We start from the raw sequence: 20,823 nt of genomic DNA, 5'->3' as shown, positions 1-20,823 counted from the left end.
TAAAGAAAGATATCTGTGCTATTTCAAAATAAAGATTCATGTATTCTTCTAATATAGAAAACTCTCAGTAGTCAGCTCTTCAAAATTCTCTCTTCAGAGCAAGTTGAATTTTGTTTTTTCCAGAATTTATGTAGCATAGTCTCAGAGCATTTTTAATATAATTTGGAAGGGGTGGGGAGTGATGAGTGCTAATTTAAATTCCATATTACCAGGGCACCTGGGTGGCTCAACTGGTTAAGCATGGGACTCTTGATTTCCTCTCAGGTCATGATCTCAGGGTTCTAAGATCAAGTCCAGTGACTGGCTCCATGCTCAGGGCGGAGTCTGCTTGTCTCTGTCTCAAATAAATAAATAAATACATAAATAAAATCTTAAAAAAAAAAATTCCATGTTACCTTGAGTTTTATTTAGTCTTGGAAAACTTTTCCCCCCATCTAAGACTCATAGACAACCAGTAGGAAGAATTTTCTAACTTCCTCTTTGAATGACAAAGCAGAGAATTAAGGTCTCTGGTTCTGTGCAGGGACTTCATTTCAGCTCTGTCACTTAACATAATGTCTCCTGTGCATGGAAGTTGACACTGCAGCTTCAGTCTCCCTACATCCAGTTCTCAAGTCCTGCTGGGATCCAGAGCTTCAGTCCGTCTTAAGTTTTGCCTTTACCTTCTCTTCATTTCTGCTTCCTGATATTTTTCCTACCTTCATCTGAGCTTGGTTGTGTATTTAATTTATGAATTGTATACTCATCATTTACATGTACTTGTAGCAAGAGGTGGGCTTATTCTATAACTTCTCAATATATCATGCTACCAGAAGTCATCTGAGAAAGTCTGAACATCTGCTTTTTTGGGTGAGGTGGAACAAAGTATTTTGTCTAAAGCTGAGCAGTCACTTCAAAGTAAGAAGTGGTCCTTAACTCTCTTGTGTTAGAAATTGATGAGGTCCAGTGATAAATACATTACCTTATTTGAGGTCGTACTCAGCATCAGGAATAAAATAAGAAGTTACTACTCTTGCCTGTTTAGTAGCAACATTTAACAGCTACCATGCATGATTTTAGTACAGGCATTGCTCGTAAGAAAATTTCACAGTCCATGTTCTGTTTTTTTTTTTTTTTAAGATTTTATTTATTTATTTGACAGAGAGACAGCCAGCGAGAGAGGGAACACAAGCAGGGGGAGTGGGAGAGGAAGAAACAGGCTCCCAGTGGAGGAGCCTGATGTGGGGCTCAATCCCAGGACTCTGGGATTACACCCTGAGCCAAAGGCAGACACTTAACGACTGAGCCACCCAGGTGCCCCTCCATGTTCTGTTTTTTGTACATTTTCTTCTAAGAAATGGTTCACAGTACAGGGACTAATGTCTACCTCTCTTATATAAGGTATGATGGAGATGGACTGTACATTCTAGTCCATAAGTCAAAATATCACAACAGAACTGGGATAGAACTAAAAGAACAGGTATCACCTTACACTGGAGTGTAGCAAAATGTAGTCCACTTGGCTGTTTTTGGGACTGGGGGATGGGCATCTAAGTCATAATGGCATTACACTTGAAGTATAGGAAGAAAAGTGGATATTGATGTTAAGTGGTAAAAGGGGTAGACTTAGTGAGCACTTAAAAATATCTCTTTGCTGTGAATTTAAATCCTCCCTCTGTCTGGATATATCCCCTCCAGATGCTCAACATCTTCTCATCATAGAAATGAAAGTATCTTAAACCCGCTTTCTCGGCTAATCTTCTAGCGCTTGTTTGCAGGTGAGAGTAGTGGGATCTTGAAGCAGTTCTGGGCTGTGATTTTTTGGGTGGTGTTTCTGGCAGAGCCTTGTTCTCTGGCCTTCAGTGGTTATTTGAACTACATATCCCCTACTAAATTCTTCTTGTGCTAAAAAAAAAAAAAAAAAAGCCACCTCACAGGGAGTCAGAACTTCCTATATACTCAGACAATATTGAGTATAGGGGTAAGTTCAGCGTCCTTGCCTCTGGAAGATTTACTATATCAATTTTTAGCTGTGGCATTTTGAATAAGAACTATTATGAGCTTGTTAAATATAGAAATACTTAATTTTACAGTCATTCCTAAAAAACCAGTGAAATTGGGAATTGTATTTGTCAAACAATTTTACCTAGGACTATTCATCAGATAATTAAGGAACCTTATCATATTTACTTTAGTTGTGCTATTTAAAAAGAAAAATTGTTTCATTGACCTAAATTCTGAAATTTTTTGGTTTGCAGACCAGTTAGTATTCTATAATTATTTAGCCAACTTTTCACCATATTTATGACTGTCTAGCAGGCTTTTTCAAGTCTAATTAAAAATTGGCAAAAAGTAAAATATATTACCCATGTACCAAATGAATGGCTGTCAGTATTATGTGCGTATATAATATGTGCCTAGATTGCATACATATATACATATATGTGTATCTGCGTAGGCACCAAAAATAAGGGAAAAAAATAATGTGAATTGCATTCTATATTTTTGTTTTATAGCCTATTATTTTGTTCTCACTGTAACTGTTCTGGATGACACCCTGGAGGATGGCTATATTACATTTAAATTATTAAACCAGCTTGGAATGGTTGAAGAGCCAAGGCTCTATGAGTAAGTACAATTTAGTTTTTTTTTCCTTTCATAAATTAAATGTTTGTTTTCTTGAGCATCTACTTTAAATATAATACAAATGGTGTAAATTTTCTATCCGTTGAGCCTTAAAATGTTAAACATTAAAAGAATCTTGGGTGTATATTCCAGTCCATTCATTCTATGGAAGAAGATGCTGAATATGAAGTCGGCTAACTTGTTTATGTCATACACACCTTAGGAACTACAAATATTAGGGGAAACTTTTTTTCCCTCTCATTCTAAGTCTCATTCCTGTGTTCTTCTTCTCAAACTACCTTGCCTTCTAATTCTCTCTGGTTTTCAGGCAACATTGTGTTCACCGTGACGTGAATAAATGTCTAGTGACTTCTGTTGGTAGAGTGACCCAATTTCAGTTATTTCAGAGAACACTCCCAGCCACAAATCCCACAAATAATAGAAGAGGTTTTGTTTTTACTTAATCTTCTATTTAACTCTTTGTGTATGTATGTATGTGTAGGTATATATACATATTTTTAAAGTTATCTAATCATCTCGAAGAATGTTCTCAGCTTGAATTTGTTGAATGCATATTTGTGTATTTAATATATTCTCAAACTAAGAAGTTCATTTCCTGTTAAACAAAAGAATGATATGAAGGTGTATGCAACTACTAAAATTGTAGTTTCCAACCTACTGTGCTAGACTTCTAGAAATCCATTAAATAATGTAACTTTTCAAAAGGATCGCTGGTACCATATCTAGTGATGAAATAAAAGATACACTTTATTTTACTGTGCCTGGACTTAGAACAATTTAGTTTAAGTTTAGACTGATTACTGACGACATCATTAGAATTTCAGGAAGCATAGTTGGTATATCCAATGTTTACTGTTGTCATAGTCTAGGTAGTTACAGTACCTGAATTGACTAAACCTGATGTGTGATGGGCTTTGGACTTGCATACATTGTGAGATCCAAACTTATTCAACCATTAAAGCAAACCAGAGAAAAGTCTCTGCATGCTTATATATTTGCACATTAGCATTGAAACAATGAAAGCAATGTATGTAATTTTACTGTACTATTATGAACCTCGTATAAAATCTAAAATGATATTAAAATATAAAAAGTAGCCATAGCTCATAATAAATGAAGTTTGTTTTGTAGATAAATCTTTAAAACCTTGAAATCCACAAAGAAAAATAATAGTAAAAGAAGTATATTATGATAAAATATTGAGAACCTATGTACTGAAGTAATATAAAGACTACTTCATCATGGGATACTGAGGTCATTCTTGGAAATAATATTCTGAGTTATAAGTCAGGGAAAAATTTTTAAACATTGAGATAAATGTATTTTTAATATTAGATCCTTAAAAATTTAATTTTCTTAAAATGATCAAAGGCATTGCAGATAATTTAGTAGTTGAATAGAACTGGTGATGAGTGAGCATCAATTATTTTTGGTTTTTTCCCTTTCTTCAACTTCCCCTCAGTCACCCAAAGAAGAATATTAAATAAATCAAATTAGGATTTCAGATTCTTCAAATTCTTCATTTACATCAAGGCCCAATTTTTATTAAGAGAAACTTAAGCTTTTGCCACTTAATTTTGAGCACTGATTGACAGTGTTGTAATAATAAATAGTTATTTTATAATAGATTATTGCTTTACATTGCTTAAAATAGTATATATATGTGCATATATATAACACACATATGTGTATGATCCATTATTTATTTTTATAAGACACATGCTTCCGTAGGTTTTGAATCCACTTATTCAACAGTGTTATTCAGCACCAATGGAGCTTATTCAGGCATTTCACCAAATAATGGGTATTCAAGATAAAATAGCACTGTTATTGTTCTCAAGGAAGTCACAGAATCCTGGAGGAGACTAATGCATATTTATAGCTCTGAGTAATAAGTTCTGTAGTAGCAGAATACTTACGTACTGTGGGTGTACAGAGGAGGAAGCAAGGAAGCATTTGAAGGGGAGAGAATGCAGTCAAGGAGTGGAGAGAGAGAGTGCTTTCAAAGGCATGGAAAGAGGAAAGTACCAGAGTTCAGTAACAGCACAAAGACTATAGTCCTAGAGAAGTTGTTTCCAACTTGTTCAGAAGGCAATGAAATTGTGATTCTTGATTTCCTTTATAAACATCATTGTCTATGCAGAATACCATGAAATATTGATGCGTTTGATTCACATACTTGACTTAGTGCATTTTTCATGAAGGAATATAAAACATGGATGACATATTCATGGTAAATATGTCCATTTAAGCTTGGCCAAAGGCTTTATTGTTTTTCTATTAATAATTCTTTGCTAATAGCTTTGGTCATGCTTTGGGATTCTAACTGTTTCAGAAACCAGGGAAGCCAGAGACTTTTTAATGACCTTTTGTTTCCCTTTTCAAAATTGAAAAGGAATATTTGTTCACTGTAGAAAATGTGTCATACAATAGAAAATGAGAGTCATATATAATTATATCATCCAGGCATGTTCACATTTATTATTTGGTCTACATCTATGTCTCCTCCTCTTCCTCTACCTCCTCCTTTCCTTCCTCTTTCTTTTTGCCATACCCCTGTGCAGTATTTTTTGCACTTAGCAAAATTAGGATCTTATCCTGATTTTTATACTGAATGCTACAGCGTAATCATTTTTTATGTCACTGAAAATTACTCACACGTTATAATATGATGCCAAATATATTAATATATCAACATAGGAATTTAAACAGGAGGTATCAATTTTGGACATTCTGGTTAGAACAATTCCCTCAGAGGATGAGTAATGGAGAGATTAGAGTGGCACAAGTCCAGAGAGGTGGCTATCGTAATAATTTCTGTGAGAGATAATGGAGGCCTGGACTAAATCCATGGAAATGTGTGTGTTTGTGTGTGTGTGTGTGTGTGTGTTTAGGATTTAGATTAGATGTGTTTTTATGATTAACTAAATATGTGAAAGTGAAGGAAAGAAATCAGTTTTGAGGCAAATATTTAAGTTATGGTGCCATTTACTGAGCTAGGAGGTCATGGAGAGGAGCCAATTTAATCATTCAATATAATATTTTGAAAGTTTCTATAAGCCAGTAATGTACTAGAAATTAGGATACAGTTCTGGACAAATTAAATTGCTGTCTTTACATAATTTCTGTCCAGTGCAGCCAACAGACTTTACAAATACATAATACAAATAAAATGATGATGTTCATCATTCCTCTATTCAAACAATTTTTAATGTGTATCTCGTTGAGCTAGGGACTGTCCAAAGTGCCAAGGATACTGTGATGAGAAAAATAGACATGGTCCTACCCTCATTAAAATTACAGCTTGATGAAGGATATAACAGTAATCAAAAATAAATAAAAATACATAAATAAAATCTGAAAAATGTCTCGAAGCAAATTATAGTGTGTACAGAAATATAAAATAGGGAGTAGTGAGGTCACTAAAAGTTTCTCTAAGGCCATTTCATATTAGTTGAGACCTAAATGATAAGCAGGAATTCGTCTGCTTTGCTGTATTCCAGGCAGAAGGGTCAACAAATGCATAGATCCTGAAATAGGAGGGAACATAGCCCATTTTAGGAACTGAAGAAATTTTATAATGTCTTAGAATGGAGGCAGGGAAAGCAAGAGAGATATGAGAGAGGTAGAAAACCCCTAGATTTTGTAAGAACTAGAACTTATAGGGCATTTCTAGGATTATATTTTACTCACTGGGCAAATGAAAACCACTAAAGTGTTTTAGTTGGGGCAGCCTGGTTGGAGGTGGGATTGGATCTTTATTTTGGAAAAACAATTTGATCACAGTGAGTTGATGACGGAAAAGACAGGATGTTGTTGCAAGAATATAGGCAAGAAACAATGGTGTCCTGAGTGCTTGCAGTGGAGATGGAAACTGAGGATGGATTCAAAGCAGATTCAAGATATTTCATAGGTATAGTCAGTTACAATTTATGATAGATTGGAAGTAGGGGTTGAAAGAGGGGATATCAAGGGTGAATACTGATTGTCTGGCTTGGGTAATAGGTGGTGGTGCCATTTAAAATGATAAAGAAATTTGTAAGCTGTCAGGTTTTGTTTTGTTTTTTGGTGAGGAATGGTTGTTGGGGAAGATGTCATTTAGATTTGAATCTACTGAGCTTGAGATATCCAAGTAGACATGGTGAATAACAGTAGGTATGTGTGTCTGGATCTCAGCAGATGGAGCTCAGTGAGAGGCAGAGATTTGGTGGTCATGAACAAACAGTTGGTATCCGAAACCATTAGAGTGGGTGTGAAATTATAGGGAAAGATAGCACGTTCCCATCTGGACATACTGACTTTGAAATATCTCTGCAAAATCCAGGTAAGGTCTTGGACAGAAATTAGAGAGATGATCATTGATGTTATAATCCGTGAAAGCGGAGGTAGTAACAGTGCCTGGAGGGATCAGAGATGGGCTTTGAGGTGTGTGATGACAACCTTTTTTGGGCCTAGCTGTTTTGAAGAATCGAGAGGAGGAAATGGTGGGGATAAATGTAAGATGGCACAAGTGCTGGACACACTCTTCATCTGTCCTACATATGATTGTTGCCTTTGCTCAAGCAAATCATTGTTGCCTTGAAGGAGGAAATTAATACAACAGATTCTTTTAAAGATTTATCTATTTATTTGAGAGAGAGAGAGAGAGAGAGGGAGAAAAATGCAAGCAGGGGGAGGGGCAAAGGGAAAGGGAGAATCTCAGGCAGTCTTGGCGCTGAGTGTGGAGCCCCACACAGGGCTCAAGCCCATTACCCTGAGATCATGACCTGAACCGAAATCAAGAGTCAGAGGTTTAACTGACTGAGCCACCCAAGCGCCCCAGTACAATAGATTTTTTTTAAATTTTCTTCCTCTCCTCTTCCTTTTTCTTCTCTTCTCTCTTCTTCCCTTGCTTCCTCCTCACCTCTCCCCCTTCCTCCCACTCTCCCTCCTTTTCTTTCCTCCTCCTCCTGCTCCTCCTTCTCCTTTTCCTTCTTCTTTGGAGTTCCCTTTGTAGTTAAGCAGATCCATATTGATCTAACTGACTCCAGGCCCCCAAGCTTCTGGCACACAAGGATGAGGAATTTGAGTAGTGATGAAGAACATTGACATGACTGTGTTTGCGTTCCGGCTTTGCATTCACTAGCTTAGGAATTGCATTTCACCAGCTTATGCTCTGATATTCAGTTTTCTGGTCTGTTAATGGCAATACGAATAGTACCTAATAAAGGGAGTTGTTAAGATAGTTAAATAAAGTTAAGTATGTCAAACTTTATTACAGTTCTGGGTATACCGTAAATGCTCAGAAAATTGTACTTATTAAATTCTACCTTTATTTTTTCCTTTTGAATCTGAGGCTTTTATAATTATTCCTTTAATTCACAAATATTTGGTAAAATGGCACAGAACAATGAAGAATTGTTATTTGAGTATCCAGCCTATTCAGGGAACTATGATAGTTGTTCAGTGTCTAAAAAAAAGAAGCATAAGGGGACTTCTCTAATCTTAAATGTACAAACTAGACACCAAGTCAGAAAGACAAGATGTCCCACTTTTTTCTCAAAAAGTATCCTCAATAATTTTATATGGAGGTGTATATATTATTATTTTATTTTGTTTTAACTTATTTTAAATTAGTTTTTAAAAAATTTTATTTTATTTAAATTCAGTTAATTAAATTAATCAATTAGTGTATTACTAGTTTCAGAGGTAGAGTTCAGTGATTCATCAGTTGCATGTAACACCCAGTGCTCATTACATCATGTGCCCTCCTTAATGCCCATCACCCAGTTACCCCATCCCTCCAACTTCCTCCCCCTCAGCAACCCTGTTTGTTTCCTGTAGTTAAGAGTCTCTTATGGTTTGTCTCCCTCTCTGATTTTGTCTTATTTTATTTTTCCCTCCCTTACCCTATGATCCTCTGTTTTGTTTCTTAAATCCCACATATGAGTGACATCATATGATAATTGCCTTTCTGTGATTGACTTATTTTGCTTAGCATAATACCCTCTAGTTCTATTCATGTCATTGCAAAAGGTCAGATTTAATTTTTTTGATGGCTGAGCAATATTCCATTGTGTGTGTGTGTGTACAATGTATTTTTATATATATAAATATATAATGTATTTTATCCATTCATCTGTTGATGGACATCTGTGCTTTTTCCGTAGTTTGGCTATTGTGGACATTGCTGCTATAAACATTGGGTTGCAGGTGCCCCTTCAGATCACTATGTTTGTATCCTTTGGGTAAATACCTAGTAGTATAATTGCTGGGTCATATTTTAAATTATTTTAATAAATACTTTAACAAATATTTTATTGTTTGGCCTTTTTCCTTTAAGATTATTCTTTCCATCCTGCACTGTTAACATTACATTGACTTTAGAGTTAAATTATATTTTACTAATATGCTGAGCATATTAAATTCTCTCTTTAGGAAGAACAGATCATTTAATGAGCTCCAAGAAGTCAAGATTCTTGCTCAATTTTTAAATGATGTTGTAAATATTTCAAGCATTGGTTTGGCATATTCTCAGGGCTCAAATTTGCAGTGTTTCACAGGCAGATACAACATCCAACGTATCATGTTACAATCACTTACATATCCAGAAAGGTAAGAAAACTAAATTTTGGTTTCAGTGTATAATCTTTTATACTTGAAAATATTGGTATGCTAAGAGATGTTTTAAGAGTTTATGTATTCAAATATCTGTTTATTGTGCATTTCAGATTATATTTTACATAAATATTAGAATATCTAAGAGTTACAAAATACACTTTTTTAAAAATGAAAATTAGTTTGAATGAAACTTAGTTTGGAATCACATTACCTAAGCAAAGAAAAAAAACAATCATTTCATTAGACACAATAAAAATGAAAAAAAAGAGACATCTGCCTTAGAAGTTGATCAATAAGTTCATATATTTATACATATATTTTTACAAAGTGGATGAGATTCCTTTTATACAATTCTTTAGATGGGGTTTAATGGCTGAAAACTCCGTAATGAGGCATATGGTCTTGGAGGTTGAAGTCACCATGACTTTCAATGATTTTTCTCTTTCTCTTAAGTTTATTTTTATTTAGGAAGAGAAAAAAAGTGCATTTTCATCTTTGTATCTAAGATTCTACATATCATTGGAAATTCAACCCCAACAATATATTGACAGAAGTGAAGCTCTAGCATATATTCAATAACAGCATGAGGAAAATCTGATTCTACACTTTAATTTTACCATCATATATCCTGGCTTGTCTGTTGTATCACAAATACCTCCATTCCACATCATGACTTGATGGGGTTTTTTGGGAAGATGATAGACTCCAGCAGTATTTTTCTTAGTCCATTTAATATGCTTTTCTTAGTTCTGTATGCTCATAACTGAAGAGGTTTTCCTACTATCCTTGTCCCCACAATATTGATATACATGTTCACCACAGCAGAATTCATATTCCCACAAAAACACCCCTGTGAAAGCACTAAGAACCACTAAGACCTCTTTAATGAGTTGACTATCTGTCTATTTGGATATGTGACATGTGATTTGTTCCAACTATGAGTGTCATCTCAGAGCCAATAGCAATGGGTTTGTGGATTGCTAGAAATCTCTCTTTAGCTGGCAGTAGAGCCTACTTTTTATTTCTTTTTATGTTTCTGTATTTATATACTTGATTCCCTAATTACCTTTCTATGAATGTTGCACATAGTAAATAAAAATTTTTGGAGAATGAAAATAATAAATGATAAGAATATGCATTTAGCTAAGGTCTGTATCAAAAGAGGAGAATGGGGGGAGGCACCTGGGTGGCTCAGTTGGTTAAGCATCTGCCTTTGGCTCAGGTCATGATCCTGGGGTCCTGGGATCGAGCCCCACGTCAGGCTCCCTGATCAGCAGGGAGCCTGCTCTTCCCTCTCCTCCTGTCTGTCTCCCTGATTGTTCTCTCTCTCTCTTCAAAAGAAATAAATGAAATCTTTTTAAAAATGAAAAAAAAATAAAAAAAGGAGAATTGGAAAGATTCTTTGAAGTGAAAATTATTTTGTAACTTTTGGCATGAAAATAGCCACTCAAAAGTCAGTAAGTAAGATGTCATTATAGTGGAAAAAATCTAGGAATAAGTTTACTATTCTTTGCCTTTGATTGAAATGCCTACAAAAAAATAACAAAATATATAGAACTTTTCAGCTAGGAATATTAGCAACATTATTCCCTGCCAAAGTATACCAGAGAGAGACAGACAGACAGACACACATCAGGGGGTCATGTTTGAAGGACTAGAGCTCAAGATTTTTAATCTTCAACTGATCTCTGTATTTATTACCTTTTTTAAGATATTATTTATTCCCCACCCCCTGTATTTATTATCTTAAAGATGCAAAGCTTCTACTAAACATAAGAATGCAAACTATAGGGGCTCCTGGGTGGCTCAGTCGTTAGGCGTCTGCCTTCGGCTCAGGGCGTGATCCTGGCATTATGGGATCGAGCCCCGCATCAGGCTCTTCCGCTGGGAGCCTGCTTCTTCCTCTCCCGCTCCCCCTGCTTGTGTTCCCTCTCTCTCTGGCTCTCTCTCTCTGTCAAATAAATAAGTAAAATCTTTGAAAAAAAAAAAAAAAAGAATGCAAACTATATTCGTAGTCCCCCAAAGCTAAGTTTTAAAGGGCCCAAGCTTGTTGCACCATCATATCCCCTTTGTCTTCCCCATTAACAGCTCTCTGAGCATAAGGAAGGTGAGTATGAACAGAGAAGTTTAGAGGTTGTAATTTTATATCTTCTGTTTCTGGTGCTTAAGTGTAAAGAATTCGGGGCACCTGGGTGGCACAGCAGTTAAGCGTCTGCCTTTGGCTCAGGGCATGATCCCGGTGTTGTGGGATCGAGCCCCACATCAGGCTCCTCCGCTACGAGCCTGCTTCTTCTTCTCCCACTCCCCCTGCTTGTGTTCCCTCTTTCGCTGGCTGTCTCTATCTCTGTCAAATAAATAAATAAAATCTTTTAAAAAAAAAAGTGTAAAGAATTCATATTGTCTCAGAGTAAAGTCTTCTCCCTATATATCATATATGGAAAGAGAAAAAAAAAGTTTCCTTTTCAGTCTGAGGATGTAAACAAAATACACTTTCTAATAGCTATGGACATTTGCCAGTTAAGGCAAAACATTAATTAACCACCACCCGATGTGTTTCACCAAATGGCTTATTCATTAAAGAACTTGCCCCTGCTGCTCGAGGTGAAGCAAGAGGCCAGCTCCACCCCCTTGTCCCCCACCCTATATTGTCTAACCATTTTTTTTTATTGTTGTTTTGGTAAGAGCATTTAACATGAGATTTACTCTCAACAAATTTTGAAGCTCTATTATTTACTATAGGCATGATATTGTGTAGCGGAAAAACAAGCAAACTCTTACTACAAAAGACAGAAAATCCAACCGCAAATCCCTAAAGATAAAGGGGGCATGTAGCCAGATGTATCTGAAAATCCCATGGAAGATAATGGCTCCTGGCTTAGCTGCATTCAAAGGACCAAGCTCATTGCTGTGCTAGCTCCTGGTTTTGCCATTCTCACTGCTTCATCCTCAGTCTTTGTAATACCAACTTGGCTGCTACTTGATTCCAAATTCAAATCCCTGTGGATGGGTGGGGAAAGAGTTCTCTTTGCAAGTCACTGACTTTGGGCAAGTGCATACCTTTGAACCTCACACTGTGGTCAGGGAAGTAGATTCTTCTGATTGGCCAGGGAAATAAGTCCTTTGATTTATGCTTGCTCTGTGACAAGATTGGATCACATTCAATCAAAGTTTATAAATTGAGAGTAGGATGAAGAATGTTAGAAGTAATATTACCAGAGAAGATAATATTACCTGTAAGGTGAAAAAAAATAACAGGACACTACAGAAAGACTGAAAATATTTTGATAAATCAGGCAAAACATTAATTAAAAGTAGATTAGCTTGTAATTTATCTTACTGAAGTTAAATATTGATTTAACAACGAAAAACTCAGTATAATTTTGATTGGCTATTAACCTCTGAATGAAGGCAGTAAATGAATAGCTAAGCTGCCTCACTCAAATTCAGGTTTTTCAAGATCTGAATACTTCAAATGATTTTGGGGTAAGTTAGGTTTTCTAAGTGGTTATATTTATTGTTCTGGATAGCTATAATGAAATATTTTGCCGGATAAGACAACTTGAGTTGAACATTGTACTAACTCCTCAAATAATTTACTCCAATGTATATCATGGAGGGTTGATGTATAACTTCAGACATTTTGTCCTTTTTCAAATTAATTTAATATTTAAATCAACAGTTTTGCGGCTTTGCCCTGAATGCCTTACTTCCTTCCTGTTAACTTCCCTAGTTATTTAACACTGCATTTCGTTGAATAGTTTCAACATTTAGTAAACCATTTTCAAGATGAATAATAGTGGTTAAGTGTGTTTAGATTTACTACACCCCAGACACTGCTTTTGCAACCTTTGCAACACCTCTCTAAGTATTTTCTTTGTTTCTAAGGGAACAGAAACGGAGAGGCTTTACATAACAAGTCTAAGGTTTCTCAGCTGAGAAGGGCCTGTGCAATGATTTGAAGCCAGACTTTTTTGGGGTTTTTAATGTTGTTGTTTTCTTTCAGTTGCTGTTATTTTGATAGGAATAAACATTTTTTTCACTAATTAATATAGTGATTTATTCCCATTATGGAGTATTTAAAAATTTAATTCAAATGTAACGCTATAACCAGGAGCTATCACGGTAATATTTTGTCATGCTTACTTATCATCACACATGTTACAAGTGAATCATGAATCTAATTGTTTACGTTAAATGGTAAGCCGGCTTCTGTGGAGAATGGTGCAGCGTACTCCCTGCAGGAGCTGCTGGCATCACTATTCACACAGGTAACGAGGCGAACGGAATGTACTTGGAGCCGTGCAATACCATGGTCGTGATCAGAAGCATTTTTTCTTCCAACATATAAATTAATGGCTGCCATTATATTCCATCTTTTGTGGACTATTCAAATTAGTCTTTCCTTTATTGTTAGGCATCTGGGGGCTTTTTCCCCCCCAATGCTTGCTTATCATAAATACTGACTATCGATGCATAGAAAACTATCTGCACGGCGAACAACTTCCTTGTTCTATATTCATAGAGGGAACATCAAGGAGGAAGAACATTTTCAAATCCTCCACCCCAGCACATGATGTTCACACTTGGTTGATATAGGTTGTTGGTGAGCCTACAGACAGTGGTTGCTTTCTCCATGCATTTCTCCTTTTTATGTCCCTTATATGGGGAAAGGAAAGAGTAAAAAAGCAGACAGGTGTGTCCATGATTATATGTGACTCCCTATCTTCTTAATCATTTTTGCATAGACAGCTATTATACCCAATTCATTCATTGGTTAATAAGTAAAAAATAGGGTAAAGAAATTGGAAGAGGGTATAGAGCAAAAAATAAGCATGTGTGTAATTTCAATTTTTATGTAAAATCTAAACAGTGAATAGGCCATGAAAATTTACTGAATTTACAAAATTTAGTTGCAGTTGTTTCTACGGCGGGGTGGGGGGTAACCTAAAATACATTTTGTGGGTGGTTAGCAAAATTCTTTTTTTTTTTTTAATGTATATACTTTTTTTTTTTTTTTTTTAAGATTTTATTTATTTATTCGACAGAGATAGAGACAGCCAGCGAGAGAGGGAACACAAGCAGGGGGAATGGGAGAGGAAGAAGCAGGCTCCTAGCGGAGGAGCCTGATGTGGGGCTCAATCCCAGAACGCTGGGATCATGCCCTGAGCCGAAGGCAGATGCTTAACCGCTGTGCCACCCAGGCGCCCCGGTTAGCAAAATTCTTAACATTCCTTGCTGACTGGGGATGCTAACAGATGCTTGGATGAAATGTATGCTTTAAGTTTAATTACCTAGATAATTGCCATAACGATTTAGTTGCTTTTTCTATTTAGATCTGTCCATACAGATAATGTGCAATTAATGAGAATTAGCGCTGCCAAATTATTGGGAATGTGAGTTTTAAAAATGTGACACCTTATGGTCCGGATAAACTGTGTATGCATTCAGCCGGTAATTACCTCTCTGTAACAAACTCTGAGACTACAGCACAGATCTCCTTCAGGATGTTTCCAGTAGAGTAGGGCCTTTAAACTTAGGGACTGAGGAATATTCACAGCGGAGGTGACCTGGGATGACTTCCTGAGAAAAGTTGAACTAAAGCTACTTTTTAAAACTTTACTGAACAGTAAAATGTACTCCTTTTGGTGTATGGTTTCATGAGTTTTGACACATTCATGGAGTCATGTAAGGACCATCACATTCAAGATACAGGACATTTCCATCAATGACAAAAACTGCCTTGTGCTACCCCCCTTATTTTCAACCCCACTCCTACTCCCCGGCATGCGCTGTCTCTAGTTTTGCCTTTTCCAGAACATTGTATAAATGGAACCATAATAGTATGTAGCCTTTTGAGTATGGCTTTTTTTCACTTAGCTTCGTACATTCAAAATTTATGCATTTTGTTGCTTATACCAACGGAATGTTATTGATGAATAGTATTCCATTGTATGTATATACCACGGTTCGTTTATCCACTCACCAGTTTGAAGACATATGGTTTGTTCACAGTTTTTGATATCTATCTATGGATAAAGCCAACATAAATATTTGCATGTAGGTTTTTATGTGAACATAAGTTTTCATTTCCCTTGGATAAATACCTAGAAGTGAAATTGCTGGGTCATACTGTAAGTGTATGTTTAACTTTAGAGGAAACTGCCAGACTGTTTTCCAAAGTGACTGTACATTTTGCATTCCCACTGGCACTTAGCAGAGTTCCATAGCTCTCCCACATCATCAAAGGGTGCACCCTCCCCAGTGTTTTTGTTGTTTGGTTTTTCTTTTCTCCATACTAATAGGTGTCTAGATATTGTGTTTTTAATTTGGATTTCTCAAATGACGAATGATGTTGATGGCTTCTGCCATTTAATTGAGGATATTTACATCATTTAGTTACATGTGATTGATACAGTTGGGTTTAAATCTATCATCTTACCATTTTGTTTTCTATTTGTCTCATCTGTTCTTCACTCCCAGTTTTGTCATTGTCTGCTTTCTTTTGGATAAAGAGTAGTCTTATGATTATATTTTATTTCCTTATTGTGGTATTATTATTATTATTAATTCTTTGATTATTTTAGTGGTTTCTTTGGGCATTATATTATAATCCTTAATTTATCAGAGTCTACCTTCAAGTGAATTTTACCACTTCACATTTAACATGAGAACGTTATAGTAGATTAATTTCATTTCTCTCATCCTAGCTTTTATGTTATTGTTAGCATACAATTTACTTGTACATATGCTAGAAACTTCATAATACAGTATATCATTTTTGTTTAAAGAGTCATTCTATTAGAGATATGAATAATTAGGAAAAGTCACCATTTCTGGTGTACTTCTCACTATTATGTGGATGCATATTTTTATGTGGTATAATTTACCTTTGAGCTAAAGGAGTTCTTTAAAGCGTTTTGTGTTTGGTTGGTTTTTGTGTTGTTTTATGTGGTAGTGTGGGTCTGCTGGTGTGAATTCTTTCAACTTTTGTGTATCTGAAAAAGTCTTTATGATGCCTTCGTTTTGAAAAATCATTTCTCTGGATATAGATGTCTAGTTTGACAGGGTTTTTTTGTTTTGTTTTTGTTGTTTTTATTTATTTATTTATTTAAGTTCCATTAGTTAAAGATGTTGCTGGACTGTCTTCTACCATGAATTGATCCTAATGAGAAATCTATTACTCTCCTTCCTTTGTTCTTGTGAAGATTATGCACCTTTTTTGCTCTGGCTGGTTTTAAGATTGTCTCCTTACCACTGATTTTAAGAAGTTTAGTTATGATGTGACTTGTAATTTTCTTCATACCTCTTGTGTTTGGCATTTGTTGACCTTCTTGGACCCGAAGGTTTATAGCTTTCATCAAATTTCATTTAAAATCATAATTATTTTTTTTTAATATATTTTCCTAAGTCTCTTCTCTTTCCTTTCCCTTTGGGGACTCCAATTTCAAGTTCATTAGGCTGCTTGAGGTTATCCCACAGCTCACTGATGCTCTGTCAATTTTTAAATTTCATTTTCTCTCTGTATTTTATTTTGAATAGTTTCTGTTGCTATGTCTTCAAGTTCACTGTTATTCTGCAATGTTTAATCTGCTACTAATCCCATCCACGTTGTTTTTCATCTCAGACATAGTAGTTTTCACCTCTGAAAGTTTGATTGGGATCTTTTTATATCTCTCATGTCTCTATTTAACTATTTGAATGCATGGAATAAAGTTATAATAATTCTTTTAATGTCCCCTGCTGATTCTCACATCTGTGCTAGTTCTGGTTTGGTTTCAGTGGCAACCCTCAGATGGGCCCATTTTCCTGCTTCTTTGCATGGTTGGTAATTTTGAAGGTTGATGATCTTTTTTTTTTTTTAAAGATTTTATTTATTTATTTGACAGAGATAGAGACAGCCAGCGAGAGAGGGAACATAAGCAGGGGGAGTGGGAGAGGAAGAAGCAGGCTCATAGTGGAGGAGCCTGATGTGGGGCTCAATCCCATAACGCCGGGATCACGCCCTGAGCCGAAGGCAGACGCTTAACCGCTGTGCCCCCAGGCGCCCCTGAAGGTTGATGATCTTTGATAATATAACAAAATTCTACTTTTGCTGGCACCTAAAACTCTTAATAAGATTGAAGTCTTACCATTTTACGTTTACTGTTATAGTATTAAAATTAAAATTTCAAGATGCCTTTATTATTTCAAATGGAAGATACTGTAGTATTCTGTATCAGTTTTTATAATAAAAAATGAATGTCTATATTTTATTACTTTTATTTTTTTATTTTTATTTTTTTTAAGATTTATTTATTTATTTATTTATTAGACAGAGAGACAGGCAGTGAGAGAGGGAACACAAGCAGGGGGAGTGGGAGAGGAAGAAGCAAGCTCCTAGTGGAGGAGCCTGATGTGGAGCTTGATCCCGGAACGCCGGGATCATGCCCTGAGCTGAAGCCAAATGCTTAACGACTGCGCCACCCAGGCGCCCCATATATTTTATTACTTTTAAACACATTAGCAAATGTAGAAAATTTATTTATTTAAAAATTGAATAACTTAAACTAAAAATGCTATTGAATATTTTAAAAGCTTGTTTGATGGCGTCCTAACCAAGCTAGAAGGAGCCTGGGAGCAATGTACATCTTGAACTAGAGCAATGCATTTGTCAAGTAAAGGTGAGCAGTCAGCACCCGTGCAGCTGAATTGTCCCTTTTCCTTGACTAAGTTGCTATTGCTCACATAGGAGTATTTTTTTCCTTAGCTCCTTCCCTGAATTTTAACCAATCTTTTCTTATTCTACTTGATTACTTTTTTAAGGATTTTAAGAAGGTTTTTAAAGTTTTTTTAAGACATCAACGAGAAGATAAAAACTAGACAAGATGCTTGATTCATCACAGTGACTTGACTTTTCAGAAGTCTTCAAATGCTAAATACACAATCTCTCCAAGATATAGAATTCTTTCTGATTATTATCTCCATTTTAGTAGGTGGAAGAGAGGACTGATCAGATTATTAGAAAATCTGTGTATGCAATTAAGCCCAATTCTTTGATGGTGGCTATCACGGTAGAAAAAAATGGCCTAGCCACTAAGCACGGAGTTCAGGCTTCAGCTATTTCAGTATCCAAAAATATCTCACATATAAAGTAACTATCCGACTGAAGCATCAAGCGGAGAAGAAATTGAAACACAGAGAGTTTTTTCTTTTTCATAAATATTGTGTCTACTTCATCCCTGGATAGCCAAATGAGATGGAATGGAAACGATGCCATAGGTTTGTCCCTGCATTTGGAAAACTAATTAATTACAGACATTGAATATTCTAATGTTTATGAGGAAAAAATATAAACTTTGCTGCTTTTTACTAATAGTTATTTTTCTCTCTTTCTTTTTCTCTTTCCACAGACCACCACTTTGCATATACAATTTTGTACTTAAAGAAGATGAGGAAGTATTTCTTAGTCCAAGCACATGCACATCAAAGAAAATATAAAATGCCTTCTTCCATCAAATAAAAAAACTTGTTTGTGAATTAAAGAACTTGTAAATGGGAACAATGTATTCTTTTAGAATGCGTTGTTCAATCTGGGATTCAGATATTTCTACCTCCAGAATAAATTTTTAAAATCAAAAATATAGAAAAATATTAAAGTGCATATGGTAAAACATTCTGAACATATTCTTTTTTTTTTTTTTAAGAATTTATCTATTTTATTTGAGAGAGAGAAAGCACAAGCAGGATGAGGGAGAGAGAGGGGGCAAGCAGACTCCATGCTGAGTGTAGAGCCCAGTCTTGATCCTATAACCCTGAGCTCATGACCTGAGCCAAAACCAAGAGTCAGATAACCAACTAAGCCACCCAGGGACCCCACATTCTGAATATATTCTAAAAGCTCTTTATTTCTGTTTACCTCAATCAAATGTTTATCACTGACTGTTTCCCTTAATTACTTATTAATAACAGATACTGTGTTTTCAGAAAAAAAATAGAGAAGCTGATTGCTTCAATACACTGTCTAAATAGTATCATTCTCTACTTCTCAGACTGCAGTAGTAAAATGAGTGAGTATATATATTTTTAATTGTAAATTTGTCATGTGGAGTAGTCACTGGGATTAATGTAAATCTTGTAAACATAAACATAACTTCTGTTTAGTGATCCATTTGGCATTTAGTACTCCATTTGATCTATTTTGCATCGTAAATAAATTTGTTTCTACGGAGCACAATAATATTATGGGTCTGTAATGCTTCAGGTCAAATCTTGGGTCCACTTACTGATGGTGTGAACTTGAGTAGCTAGACTTACCATGTCTCAGTCATCTAAGAATTTTTGTGAAGATTAAGTCAAGATTTTGACTATTGTCTGCCCATAATGATAATAATAATAAAAATACTTATAGCTAACACATACATCACTGTCTTCCTACATAGCTTAATAATATATATATATAAATGACTTATTAAATGAGTTGATCAATATATCAACTCATTTAATCCTTACTAAAACCCTATGTGGTTGGCCTGTTATTTCTACTGATGAAGAAATTGAAGGATTCCTGGGGCCTCAGCTCCCTCTCACTTATGTCTGAATACTCCCACGGTTTGTTTCATGTATGTTTTTTTTTTTTTTAAAGATTTTATTTATTTGACAGAGATAGAGACAGCCAGTGAGAGAGGGAACACAAGCAGGGGGAGTGGGAGAGGAAGAAGCAGGCTCACAGCAGAGGAGCCTGATGTGGGGCTCGATCCCAAGACCCTGGGATCATGCCCTGAGCCGAAGGCAGACGCTTAACCGCTGTGCCACCCAGGCGCCCCTGTTTCATGTATGTTTCTAAACTAATCTGTCTATTACATTCAGTCTCTATACTTTTGACTTCCTGGTATATTAGGTTTCTGGGGCTTCCATAATGAAATACCACTGAAAGGGTGGCTTAAACAACACAGTTTTATTCTCTCATAGTTCTGGAGGCTGAAAGTCTAAGATCAAAGTGTCAGTAGTCTTAATTTCTTCTGAGGCCTTTCTCTTTGACTTGCAGAGGCTGCCTTCTTGCTGTGCCCTCACGTGGTCTTTTCTCTGTGCATGGTGTCTCTTTCATGTGTCTGAATTTCCTCTTCCTATGAAAACACCAGTCAGATTGGGTGAAGGCCCACCCTAATGGACTCAATTTAATCACTTATTTAAAGACCCCCATCTCCAATTATAGTCACATTATGAGGTACTGGGGGTTAGGGCATCAGTATATGAATTGGGGGGGGGGGCACAGTTCAGTCTGTAACACCTGCCATGACTCATTAGTTCCACAATGATGACCTTTGCCTAATAAGTCTTTTGAAGGTTAATTAGGACCATTGTGTGAAGACCCTTGATGTATTAGATGTGTGTTCCAGGCAGAAACAAGTAGAAGCCTCCTCACTTTTTGTCTAGGGATCTGATCAGTGCAGCCTGTACCCCCCGACTGTCCGACAGTCCTTGAAGACAGCTCCTTCAGTTTCTGTTTCAGCCCTTCTCTCCACAGGCCTTGGACTCAAGTCTGCAGAGATACCTGTTCTCTCCTCTCTGTCAGGTAGGCATTTGCTCACAGACTTCCCACATTCTTTTTTAAAGATTTTA

The 20,823-nt window shown here is 36.0% G+C and overlaps 1 protein-coding gene across 3 annotated transcripts in view; it reads left to right on the top strand.

The window, feature by feature from the left end:
* The window catches only part of LIPI (lipase I), a 60,773-nt gene extending 41,894 nt beyond the window's left edge, over positions 1 to 18,879 (top strand). For 2 of the 3 annotated variants that reach the window (XM_044384567.3, XM_057306623.1), the window contains 3 exons: positions 2,496 to 2,607; positions 9,043 to 9,219; positions 18,615 to 18,879. In XM_044384567.3, coding sequence (XP_044240502.1) covers positions 2,496 to 2,607; positions 9,043 to 9,219; positions 18,615 to 18,702 — 377 coding nt within the window. In that variant the 3' untranslated portion in view covers positions 18,703 to 18,879. The remainder of the gene's footprint in view (positions 1 to 2,495; positions 2,608 to 9,042; positions 9,220 to 18,614) is intronic. The other variant, XM_044384572.2, reaches the window with a different exon arrangement.
* The last annotated feature ends 1,944 nt before the right edge of the window (positions 18,880 to 20,823 follow it).

The sequence above is a fragment of the Ursus arctos genome, unplaced genomic scaffold (genome assembly GCF_023065955.2).
Source record: "Ursus arctos isolate Adak ecotype North America unplaced genomic scaffold, UrsArc2.0 scaffold_4, whole genome shotgun sequence".
NCBI lineage: Eukaryota > Metazoa > Chordata > Mammalia > Carnivora > Ursidae > Ursus > Ursus arctos.
This window is presented reverse-complemented; position numbering and strand designations above follow the sequence as displayed.